This window comes from Poecilia mexicana, unplaced genomic scaffold, assembly GCF_051168715.1.
Source record: "Poecilia mexicana isolate PSO_F unplaced genomic scaffold, ASM5116871v1 scaffold_12, whole genome shotgun sequence".
Lineage (NCBI taxonomy): Eukaryota > Metazoa > Chordata > Actinopteri > Cyprinodontiformes > Poeciliidae > Poecilia > Poecilia mexicana.
The window spans coordinates 6,166,076-6,179,360 of record NW_028263381.1 but is presented as its reverse complement, the minus strand read 5'-3'; the positions used below and the strand labels follow the sequence as shown (position 1 = coordinate 6,179,360).

At 41.0% G+C, this 13,285-nt stretch overlaps 1 protein-coding gene across 1 annotated transcript; it reads right to left on the bottom strand.

The window, feature by feature from the left end:
• Positions 1-9,259: 9,259 nt before the first annotated feature.
• tmem174 (transmembrane protein 174) lies at positions 9,260-13,131 on the bottom strand. Its single transcript, XM_088010649.1, has 3 exons — positions 12,463-13,131; positions 10,776-10,778; positions 9,260-10,420 (listed from the first exon to the last, which is right to left on the bottom strand). The coding sequence occupies exons 1-3, from the start codon at positions 13,032-13,034 to the stop codon at positions 10,306-10,308; spliced, it is 690 nt and encodes a 229-aa protein (XP_087866775.1). The 5' UTR covers positions 13,035-13,131; the 3' UTR covers positions 9,260-10,305.
• Between the last annotated feature and the right edge of the window lie 154 nt (positions 13,132-13,285).

Below are 13,285 nucleotides of genomic sequence, written 5' to 3'. Positions count from 1 at the left end.
CATCATTTGAAAACAGATTTTGTATTTACTCAGGTTATCTATCTGGTATAAAAAAAAATTTGTTGGATCATCTAAAAAAAAAAAAGAGGAAAAACTCAAGAAATCTGGAAGTATGGCATATACTTTCTAGAACAGACTATGCGTTTAGAAATTGCTACGGCAAAATAGGTTTTAGGTTTTTATTTTTATAGTTTTCAACCCCTGTGCCACAACATAGACATGACAAAATGACCGCCTTTCTGTAGTGAAAATTGTAAAGCAGCTCCCAAGCTATTTTAGCTTGGAAGCTAACACTTAGAAGGCCACAAACATCCTATCTTGAGTTTAAAAACCTAATTGAGCGTTTCTCTCATGCGTGAGCCTCTGTTCAGTTTAATTAGGAACCACTTGTATATAAAAAAAATTGTTGGATTATCTAAAACATTTAAGATTGATTAAAAAAGGAAAAACTAAAGAAATCTGGAAAAGTGGTAAATACTTCTTAGAGCATGGTGCGGGTTTAAAAACTTGCTATGGCAAAATATGTTGGATTTTTTTATGGTTTTCAACCCGTGTGCCACACTGCAGACATAAAAAAAAATGACTGCCTTCCTGTAGTTGTGAATGGGTAGTGCAAAGTAGCTCCCAAGCTATTCTAGCCTGGGAGCTAACACTTTGAAGGCCACAAACGTGCTAGCTTGATTTTAAAAACCTAATTGAGCGTTTCCCTCATGTGCGAGGCTCTGTTCGGTTTATTTAGGAACCACTGCTGACACTTTGGCAGATGACAACTTTCTAGTTGCACAAGCGTATTATAATTTGATAAACAACTGATAAATTGATCATATTTGACTTTGCTAAGCAGACTTGAGTAGCAGCTCGATTCTTGTTGTTCTAAAAGTTCAGGAGTTAGCATAAGCAGAGTTGTGAGAAAGAACAGAAACAGGATCAAAGCTCAAGGTTATTTAAATGCAGCGTTCTAAATCTAAAATGTACATATAAAATTACTATTTTAACTTAATATTCTGTCCTTCCCCAGTGATGAGTCTTGCCCCGTCTTTTACTTTCCTTCCGCTGGTTTGGCACTCATCGTGTCACTCACACTGGAGAACAGTGGGTTTTTTCGCCTTGCCAGAGCATTTCTTTGGGTTTGGCTTGCATTAAGATGGATGCAACACATTTTATGAGGCTGCAAAGACACAATTTTCTGCTTTTATTTGCTTCTTTGCTCGTCTCCCTTCAGTCGGGAAGGACCACCGAAGACGTCGACCTTGATTTATTGGATTGTGACAAAGACTTCCGATTTTTTTTTTTTTTATTCGCTGTTCATATTTACGTGCGTCTACCTGCTGAGCACCACATATTCACATACAGTAAAGGTCATGGGAATTTTTAGCTGCACATTGGGCGTCACAGTGGCAGTCTAATGAGAATTACACTGCAAAAAACACATTTCACCAAGTATTTCTGGTCGAATTTCTAGTACAAAAACCTTAGTACACTTGAAATAAGACAAAACTAACTTATGGGTAACTTTTTCAGCAAGATATAGGAGCTTATTCTAAGTATATAGTTAATTAGTATTGATTGAAAAGGCACTAGCTCCACTGACGTATTATTTCATTTATAACAAGACATTCTTTTCATGTTACAAGTGACATAATCTGGTACTTTTTCAGCAATATTAAGGATTTATTGATCTAGAACAAGCTCCTATTTGCTGAAAAGTTACTTGTGAGTTAGTTTTGTTTTATTTCAAGATATTTGCACAAGAAACCAGACCAAAAAAAAAAAACTTGGTGAGGCTTTGTGTTTTGCAGTATGACATTTTAATTTCTAGGCTGTGCTATCAGAGAACTTCAGGACATGTTTTACTCTGTCCCATTGGTCAGTTTATGGATTAAGAAAGCACTGATCACAAAAAAAAAAAACAGATGCAAGAGAGAGAAGAAAGGCTTCATAAAGCGACGACACAGAGGTGAGGATCCTGGCTGCGGTGCCTTGATTTAACAGTTAAACTTCTAAAAAAGCCCGGCACACAGAAAAGCCTGCCATCAACACATATAATCTCCTAGCAGAGCCCATTGAAAGCTGGGTCCCGGGGGTTAATTCTCCCATCACTACATGTTTGAATCAACTCCTGACTCACATTGAGATGAAAGCCACAGACTCCCAGGACCAAGCCCGGACTCCGAGGGCCCGCTGATCCCGGACGACTGGGGCGGATTATTGCATGTTCGTCTCGTCGGACCTCCATCGGGACAGGGAAACTGAAAAGAAAAACAATAATTAGAGATAATTGCTTGTGTCCAAACATGAGCGTTAAAGCCCCCTTCCCCCCTTACCCCCACTCCCTCCACCCCACTGCCTCTCTCTCTCTCTCTCCTCTCCTTTCGTAGTTTGTGAGGTGGAATGAAAGGGACACCCCCCTGTTTTGACAGCTGGGCAGGCGAACATAATTTGTGACAGCTGAACTGAAACGTCTTTAACCACAGGGAGAGACACACAGTGAGAGGAGCGTTTTTTTTTTTTTTGACTGCGAGAGAGAAATGGTTGCAGAGAGAGAGAAAGAGAGAGAGAGAGAGGGGAGATCAGACGGAGAGAGGACCCGCCTAAAAGAAAAGGAGGAAGATGTCAGAAAAGAAAAGAAGACAGAGGAGAAATTGGGAGGGAGGGCGGGGTGGGTGCCGTGTATGGGATTTCAGCAGAGACGGACAAGGGAGGTTAAAAGGAGGTAAATTAGTCACACTCCATAAACTCTGAAGAGAGGTAGAATTTAAAAGAGCCCACAAAAAAAAAAAAAAAAAATTGGACGAGAACAGAAACAGATTACCGTCAGATGCATGACGGTGGAAAAGATGAGAATATTTAAACAAGACGACTCGGCTGAACATGGTGTCATGCCAGCTTTGACACATTGGGTTAATTTGCTGCTCTCTGGAGGTGACCCTTGAACTTCAGGGACTCTGGAGGTCGAACAAGAACCTCAGACTGAAACAGCCAAAATCATGTCAGCCTGAGGAGGAGGGTCACGGGTCAGCTCGGAGATTCCCAAGTATATGGGCCGAAACTGGGACCATATGTGCACGGAAACACGTCTGAAACAAAAATAAGTCACGACTCTCCGTCCCTCGGTGAAAACTAGCTGGAGGTTTTCTTTTTTTTCCCCCCTTCTCCTCTCCTGGCCTTAAACATGTCGACCCACCGCAGACTTTCGGCCCTGATTCAATAAAGTCATAAATACCAGTGTAACAGCAAATTGACATAACGTTGGCCGCCCGCCCTCTAAATTGTCAGTGACAGAAGTTTTCCCAGAGGTAAAATATTAATACAAACAGCGGATTCCTTTTCCAAAATATCCAGCTCCCAAATTCTCCCATGTTTACTTTTCTCCCTTGCTTCTAATTTCTGTTAGTGTGAAATGGTATACTTGGAGTTACAATTGCAGACAGGGAAGAAACCGAAACTTTGGGACTGCGATTGTGATCTTTAGCTATATTGCTCTGGCAAAAAAAAAAAAAAAAAAACGGCGGGAGATCTAGGTCCTTTAGTTTGTGCTTCATTTGATCAAGAAAGCTCCTTTTAGAGGGGATTTCTTCACTGATCATTCAAATTCTGAAAGGCTATTTAAAGTTTGCAACCACTTGCTTTGTGATGCGGCGGTGCCGTTCACGGTCGTGTCAAACTGAAATGGGAATCAGCTCCTACGGAAACCTCCTTAACATGAAATTACAAGTTGTGTGTCATCTGATCAGGCAACAGGAAAATGCCACATTGTGAGCCAAGGCTTCGTGTAATAAATATGTTGTATGTTGATGTCTTCCTTTCCTGGTCTAATGTTTAAACTGGAAATGCTTTAAATAAACTGGTTTATTAATAAATTGCTTGGAAATCAGAATCCCCTCAAACATGCTACAAGGTAACACTGATGGCTCTAATTTCTAAGATTTAATATTTCTGCATTCTTTCGCAAGTTGTAGAATAACATGCTAATGGACTTAGCTTTAAAATCTGAATTAATCTACAAAATTATCTCAATAATTCTGATGGATGGACACTAGTGGAATGCCACAGGGTTCTGTGCTCGGGTTACTGATGGATGGATGGATGGATGGATGGATGGATGGATGGATGGATGGATGGATGGATGGATGGATGGATGGATGGATGGATGGATGGATGGATAAATATTAGCTTTGAGTCCTTACATTGTGTTTGTTTAGGGTCTTTGTCATATAAACATTAACACACAAATTTCTAAGTTTAATTTTTTTTTAAATGGTGTTTGGAAGAGCTGCACTGCCACCTGTTGGGGGAAACTCAAAATGCATTTGTCCAATAAACTTTGAATGTCCAATAGCAGGCTTCCTACCATCTCCATTTATTATTTGAAGTGTTGATCATTGACCAGCAACAAAGATCATAGTTGGAAATAGAAATATTATTAAGCTATGTTGCAAGATTTAAATGTTGGCCCCCGTTGGTACTAAGGGGCCAAAGATGTGTCAAAAACTATTTCCCACATCATTCCACCACCACAACCAGCCTAAGCTACTGATGCAGGTCAAGATGTGTCCATACTTTTATGTCACTTACACCAAATTCTGACTCCGGCATCTCAGTATTTCAGCTGAATTGAATCTCATCAGACCAGGCAGCGTTTTCCAGTCTGTTTTTGTCTAGTTTAGGTTACTCAGTGCAAGCTGTAGCCTCTGTTCCCTGCTCTCAGCTGATAGAAGTAGCTTATTCAAGCTACCGTAAACGCCATCATCTCAAAACCAGTCGGTTTCATTCCTCCTGCTGACCTCTGACATCGGTCAGATAATAATCCACATAACTGTCACTTCTCCTTCTCGAGAACATTCTCGGAGCACCAGCCGCTACGTCTAAAAATCGACAGTTTCTAAAAATACCCAGATTCATCTGTCTGGCACCAACAACCGTGCAACATAAATCCCCTTGTTTTCCCATTCTCATGCTCGGTTTGAACTTCAGCAAGTTATCTTCCCCTCATCTAAATGCTTAAGCGCTTTGAGTTGCTCCCACGTGAGCCGTCATTCTTGTTAACAACGATTTGGAAAAAATTGACCTAATAAAGTGGCTGGTGAGTGTGCTTTAGAGCCCACTGCCTGGTGTGTTTCAGATGCATCTCTGCTTTAGCGCACCCTCTCGGTAGCCCTGGTCTTCCACAGCAACTCGTTATCGACACGGCCGTGTAGGAAGCAAAATGTGCAGATTACTTTTCAGTCAATGAAACACAGCCGTCAGATACCCAACTAGTCACAACGATGAATTCAATAACAAAATGCACTTTTCCCCATATTGTTTAGACGTTGCAGAACAGGCGAACCAGTAAACGAGTAAGATCAAATAGATCAAATCAAGCTATCTGTGCTCCGTTTACGGAGATCACAGTTTTACCTTCAGCAGTTTCTACAAAAAAAAAAAAAAAAAAAAAAAACTCATTCTTGCCTCCGTCAACTCGGTTCCCCCAAAGGCTTAGCCTCACTCATGTAATAATGTCATCTAAAGCCGCCTACTCGTGGAAGGGATCTAAAATTCTCATAAAGACTTTTCTCATAAAGCGCATTAAAGCCCAAAAGTTATCATATATAAAACTGAGTAGGGTTCAGAAGTGTAATCACAGAACTCTTTCCACCGAACATGTAATCCTGCGGTGAAACGCAGCGCTGACCCTCGCGTAAGACTCATGTAATTGCACTTAAACTACAGTCTCATGACCTGCTGTGGTCGCCCTCATACGGCAATTTCCTCCGTCGCTGCAGACGAAGCTGGCCTCGCAGTGCAGAGTCCGAATGAGCTGAACACCTGTTCTCTGAGGAGAAACAGAGGCCCGCCGTAAAACCGAATGTTTGAGAGCGTAAAAAACGCGATGGGGAAATGATCAGCAGGGGAAGGACGTGTGCTTCCAGTGTTGGTTCGTGTGATCATACGCTGTCGAGTGGAGGAATAAGGTGTTCTAATAAACCTGAGCACAGAATGTCCGTGTACCGACCCCGTCCTTGCGGGGGTCAAAGGGGACAAGGAGACTCCTGGATGGCTCACCACTCAGTCAGCACGTAAGACGACCATCTACGCACACAACCACACCGGAGGCCTACTTAAGAGACCAATTAACCTCCAGTAGTGTTTGAAACTGTGACGTATCCGGGGAGACACAATGCAAGCGGAGATCAAGCTCTGTTCAGATAGACAGCAGGCTGGGATTTGAACCCAGGACCTGTGGATTCATACACTTTTTTTTCACATTATTTCCAATGCAAATATCAATGTGTTGAATTTGGATTTTATATGACAGATCAATTCAAAGTAACGCATCACCATGAAGTAAGTGGGGGGGGGGGAGTATTTTCATGAATAAGAAAACACTGAAAAGTGTGGCATGCCGAGAAGCTATAGTTTCTCTTACACACCTGAAAAAATTTGTCTAATGTGACATTTTGCATTTAGATGCCAATGCAATAATAAAAACAGTGTCAATGCAAAAACTAATTTAAGCTTACATCTTTACATACATGTATAAGTCTAACGGAAAATAAAATGGGCAATGACTTTCCTTCACGTTAAGAAGGAAGCAGGAAGCACAAGAAAACGAGATCTGGCGGTGGAGGGGTAAAGAAAAAAAAACCTGTCAGATGTACTTTTACAGTAGCAGAGAGGAGAAGAAGGCAACAGACGTACGTGCAGCATGAGAACCTCACCGCGTTTCCCTGCGTGTGTGTGTCCTGGAAAGCGATTGCCTTTCACGCACCGGGGCGCAGACCCCGCTCGCTGGGTGGTGACAACGCTGCCGAGAAACCGAGAGGCTGCAAACGACAAAAGCCGGAGCGGCGGGAAGATAATTTAGTTTTGAGTGGTTTCACGTGTGCTTCATAAACAACAAAGTTTCCCTGCGCCTCCAGCGTGTTTCCCGCTGCAAACATGGAATCCATTTGTCCCCTCCTCCTCCTCACCGCCACCACCACACACAGACCCCATCTCCACCCAGAGTCTGCTGTGGCAGCTCAGGCCTTCTGAAAGTACACAGAAAGCAGGTGCAGACTGAGCTTTGGGCTCTTTTTGATACGTTCAGGAAATTATTTACATATATATAGACATATCTCAACAATTATCGCAAGCAACATTGGGATAAAAAAGCCCCCCTCCCCCCGCCCCCCTCTTCTTTCTTTGCTGAGACATGCAAGCAAGAAGCAAAAACAACAAAAAATGAATTAAATAGCCAGCAGTTTAAGAGTTTGGTTACATAAAGCAAAGCCACTTAAACATCAGCTAGCCGATTAGTGGTTTTATTAGCCTGAATATGGAAAAATTCAAATCTGCTGATAATAGAGGTATTTGAAATCGTTAAACCCTGCAGCTTTGGGGCCAAATACTGTGCACAATTTTGTTGCTGTTGTTGACGTTTATTTGGAGACAATATCCCAGAAAGTGCGGCATGGTTGAAATTTCAGGTGCAAATAATAAAAATATTGAGAATAAGATGAAAGCCACGAAATTTGCATCAGCGACTTATTTTAAGAACAAAGATAACTAGGCTGATACAATAATGCTTTTTTTTTTTTTAAATCTTCCTTAAATCAAAGTAAATATTTACAGCCTGAAACTGAATAACGGAGTTGTGTATGTTCCTATGTTTCATCGATATAAACGTGTGGCTTCGAATAATCGTCCGCAGCCTCTAATCAGCCAAAACAAAGTGTCTTGTTGAACGCAGCGTAGTGCACACAATGAGCTCAAGTTACAGCCTAAAACACCAGATTTAGCTGTTTGCGAGCTGCACAGGCCAAGCGTTACTGTGCACCGTGTGTGTGTGTGTGTGTGTGTGTGTGTGTGTGTGTGTGTGTGTGTGTGTGTGTGTGTGTGTGTGTGTGTGCAGCTGCAACAATGGAAATACAAAGTGTGCTGTAACTAAAGCCCTCCCCGCGCCGCAGCGCAAGGTCACTGCTAATTGCCGCAGTCTGATCAAGATTTGCGGGGATTAACTGACCCTTTGGTATTTTTTTTTATTAAAACAATTTTTTTTTCCATAAATGCCAAGCTAGATGTTGTTTCCAAATCCGTCCACAAATGTTCAGCCGCATGGGAGCACATGTGCTTCTCTCAGTAGGAGGGCCTCCAGCCATAAGGCCTCCCGCATCATCAAACTCTTAAAAAAAGAAAGAAAGAAAAAAAGAGAAGTGATTAAAAAACGCGGAACGAGAGAATGACACGTCTGCTCCAGCTCCAGCAGAGGAAAAGGGAAACACTTGTTGCCTTTTGACAACAATTGGCTCACCTTGTAAAACGTCTCAGCACATTAAAGGACGAAATTATTGGCTGTTTATCCTTTCACGTAATATTCTTAAACCATCGTTAGGCTCTTAAAGCTGTCCTGCTATCAGTAACCCTCTATTGCCAACCACAAATTAATAAAACATAATAATATATATATAAAAATATTTGATTCTCTTCTTCTTCTTTATAAGTTATTATTATTATTATTATTATTATTATTATTATTATTATTATTATTAATTATTTTGGCAAATGTTTCGACATCCTTCATACGGAGTTATTATCCGTCAGCACGTTCCGTAATGGCTTCATAAATTGTCTCCAAACTCTCGAAAATGGGGCAATAATGGGGCCTTGTTGGCCACCCGCGTTTTACTGTGCTGTAAAAATAATGGAAGTCATATTGAGCTGCGGTTTCAGATGTGCTCTGGCACACGGCTAGAAACCTGGAGGAGGTCCTGAGAAGGTTTAAAAAATATGAATTTCTTACTTTTTAAAAATTATTTTTATTATTATTATTATTATTATTATTATTATTATTATTATTATTATTATTATTAAATGCGTTGATCACAGCTTAAACCTTTTTGAAAATATTTGTCTTTTTTCCCCTCCATCGCTCTGTTGGAGTGTTGCTTTATCTGTTGCTTTATCTGTGCTCCTCCATGTGTGTGTGTGTGTGTGTGTGTGTGTATATATATATATATATATATACACATACATATATATATGGGAATATGGAACTGAGCAGAATACACAAATTGTTGATCTGTATTAAGTTTCAACACAAAAGAGGATAATTCATGTATTTTTGTTTGGAAAAAACATTATAATTAAAACTTGAAGCTTGATTTAAAAAAATCAGCAACTGAATCACCATTGTTTTACTGTAATAATAATAATAATAATAATACATAAAAAATAATATAATATTTGATCATATCTTGCTTATTGTCTAACTTAGTCAAATGTGATTTTTGCTGCCTGTATTTTCCAGGTTTCTCTTGGAAAATGTGTGTTTAATCACACTGGGACATTTCCTGGTTAAAAAGAAAAAGAAAGAAATAAAATGGTCAAATACATTTTTAAAACTGTAGTCTTTGGGGGAAAACAACCCGACTTGACCTCTGAGGGAACAGAGAAGATTTGCTCAGTGTGTCTGCCCCCGTGTGGTGCAGTGACACTTTGACTTACCCCACAAACTCAAGTTTACTGTTTGGACAGTGGTGATCCCAGGGGTGGCTGAAAAAAAACCTGTTAAAATGTTTAAAAGCTCAGTGACACCCAAAATAAAATAAAATACAAATATATATAAATGCAAATCAATGGGTTCATGAGGCCACTGGTGTCATCATGACTGTTAAGGATTTTTTTTCTCACTCAACTTAAGCACAACTTAACTTTTCACATACTGAGTACTTTGTCAGTTTCCAGGCACAAGTTTTTGCTCTTTCCTGCATCAAGAAAGGCCAGAAATTACAACCATATGACAATTATGTTTAGTTCCTTTGCTTTTAACAATCTTTTTTAGCACAGATTTTTTATTTATTTATTTTTTTGTTGTTGTTGGTCTTTTTACGAGCCTCCTTGTAGGTTTGTGCAAGTACCAGCAGAGAGAAAGTGAATGATAAGTGTGTGTGTGTGTGTGCGTGCGTGCGTGCGTGCATGCGTGTGTGTCTTAGACGTTCTGGAGCTGATTTTGCCGATACGTCTCAGGTTTTTTGTTTTTCTTTTTACAAGCTTTTTCAACAAGAAGTCCCCCATCCTTGTGGATTTTACGACCTGTATGCATTCGCCATTTCATCTTTTCACGACAGCAGTTGTGTGGTCAAATTCAACAGGAGTCCCAGTTGTGCTGCCGCTAGAAAGACACTCCACAAATGTTTTATTGAAAAGATGTGATACACAGCATAGAATCGATTTCTTTTTATTATTATTTTAATTTTAATTTATTTTGTTAGCTTGCTATAAGAAAAACGAACAACGTCGTCAGCGTAAGCTTTGACATCGCCCCACCGGATGCTCTGACATTTAAGCCGAATCGTGTTTGGGAGGCGAAGGGTGAATGTCTTCGTACGCAGGTGGTTTAGAACAGGTGGATCCGTCCCCTTCCTGGAGTCCTCTTTCATTTTCCGTCTTCGGTGCTCTACGGTAAAAAAAAAAAAAAAAAGAAAAAGAAAAGCAAACATCAGACAAGCTAGAAGTCGAGGGAGGAAAAACTGGCAAACATCCAAATGTTTACAGGCTCAATTGGTTATGCTTAAACCCCTGCTGCCCTTTCAAAGAAAAACACAGAGGTGGAGCGATTTCTCCCTGGACGATTTGGCATTAACTCCTGGAAGCGCAGTAAAACGCAGGTCAGGAGCTGAGGGGGGGTAAGGGGGGGGGGACCAGTGGCTGAATTGGCATGCTTGTCGAAGCTGCAGTTTATAGTCGTCCCAGGTTAACTGTATTATTCCCCACTGTCTGCTTGTGTTAAAGAGATCTGCTCGCCCAGAGACCTGCTGGGAGTAATTGTCTAAAAGCAATAAAAGAAAGTGAAAACCAGGAATGCAGCTTTGTGTTTATAGCGAGAAGTCTCTCTGCGAGACTGTTTGATTGAATTTCAAATAGACGGCCCTGCAATTAGTGAAAGAAAAACCGAGCCTCGGATTGTGCGTAAGGAACAGGTGGGGAAAAATAAAAGGTGTTTAATCCCTGACTCAAAAGCTGTGCTTTTTTTTTTCTTTTGCCAAGACATGCATTTCAGAACAAAATGGCCGTGATGTAATCTTGTATTCTTAAAGACTGATTATTTGAAGAAATGTCTGCCATTTCGGGTCAGATTGTCGCCCCGCGTTCCAGCGAGGCAAAGTTTATTTTAAGGAACGGCTGCGGGGAATATCGGATTATTTTTGCTACCTCTTTTAGAGGGCGACCAAATTTCAGCTGCCGAACAACAAAAAAAAGGAAAGCAAAACTTACACTATGTGTGCAAAGTTAGTCAAAAATGTCACCATGCGTTTGTCGAGGAGCCCCAAACCACAGAGCCAAGCACAAAACTGATCTGGAAGTAAATTAAACAATTTGGATTTACCAGCATGCCCACTTTAAAAGCTTGTATGCTTATTGGGTTTCTCCCATTCTTCCATTCATTAAGCCTGAATGCTCAGTGCCTCGCAAAAGTATACATGTTTTCATGTTAAAACCGCAAACTGCAGAGTACTTCATCAGGGTTTTATGTAAAAAAAAAAAAAAAGACCAAAAGTTGCATATGATTCTAAAGTGGAAGGAAAATATTATTCAATTATTTTCTTAAGCAGTAAAGTGAAAAAGTAGCACAATGGCTGTTGCTGGAGAGTTGAAAGATGATGCCGTGAGGAGGCTCTTTGTTTTTGTTTTAATCAGGGACAGACATGTGTGTCAGATTTAATTAATTTAATTTAATTTTCCTTTGGGATCAATAAAGTATTTTTTCAATTACTGAATTGAATTTGAGGACGTGCATTACTGCCACATATATTTGCAGATCCCAGCTGATCACAGTGCCCCACAGTTCTACTAAAGAAACAAAGGAAACATAAAATAAGAGTAGATAAGACATAAAAAAAAGAAATAAGCTCCTGTAAGTTTTCAATCAAATCGGTTTATTTTATGTATACTGCCAAATTACATCAATGTGAAAAGATGTTGAGTATTATTTAAGTTCAAGAAGTACTCATCAAATGCAGAGAGAGCTATTGCATTAATATCTTAACAGAATTTTATAGTTTAATTAATACGTTCTGCCACTTCGCAGACATTCATGATATTGAAATGGCCCAGAATGAAAAATGACTGACGCCTCTGTGTTTGGAGGGTGTCAAAAAGTGTGAGTGTGGGATGGGAGTTCACCCTCCAGCAGAACTAAGCTGATAGAATTATACCCTAAAAAACTTGCAGCTCTTAACTGGAGTGAATAAATTATCAGTGCAGTGAGGGAGCATGCCACACATTTCATATTTGTCTGGTAAGATAAGTTCACAAACAAGCATTAACACTTCATTTCCACTTTGCGATCATACACTCCCTTCTGTCAGCCAAAACATAAAATACCAATCAAATAATCTGTCATTTTTATCACAAAATGTAGAAAAAGTTCAAGGGTAATGGACACTTGTGCAAGACACTGGACGCAAACTTAGGGTTTAAATAAAGTTGATTGGCTACCTGCTTCCGTGTCCTGCCTCTGCGCTGTGCGGCGTACAGGCGTTGTCCAAGCAGTACAGAGATTCGTACGAAGGCAGAAGGTCTGCGTTGCCGCCACTCACAGAGCTACCGGGCCGAGGATCGCCTTGTGGTCTCGCTTCCTGGGTCACAAAGTCATAAGCAGGTGGGATGCACAGCATTGTCGCGGTGCCCCGTAACATCACCGGCTGATTTATGTTACGAACCACAACCGGGCGACCTCTTGAGTTTTGTTCCCGCACAGGAACAACATATATCTCTTCGTCCTGTCGCCTGCGGGGCCAGCAGGACACCGAATGAAACCTGCACACGCTGGTCAGCATGAAGGCCCCTCCGACCGAGATCAGGATGGGGCCCAGAAGTTGGGTCCACTGGAAGCCAAGGAGGGCCTGGTAGTGATGCCAGCCCATGGCCGTGAAGGTGACACCCACCATCGCCAGGAAGACTCCGGACAGCAACAGGGCAGCTCTGGTTGTCTCACCGTCCATCAAACCATCTGATAGATGTGGATGTGAAACTGGAATGTCGGTTCCCACATGCCTCTGCCCCAACATTTTAGTCCAGTAATCTCAAGAGTCCTCCTCGGTGCATCAGTTAATCCAGCTTCACATGGGGAACCGTCTCCCACAGAGGTCGACAAAGTGAGATGAATGAACACCGAGTAACTCTGGATTTCCAGTCGAGGCGACAAGTTACAAATTAACTTTCCATTACATATTGCTGGTTAAATGAAAATAGAGTTTGCACAAATGTGGACAATGTGACTGAATAAGAGCCAGTCCTTCCTATTGGACAATGTGTGGAA

Coding starts and splice junctions, on each gene's coding strand:
- tmem174 (XM_088010649.1), bottom strand. CDS start 13,034: ATGTTGGGGCAGAGGCATGTGGGAACCGACATTCCAGTTTCACATCCA.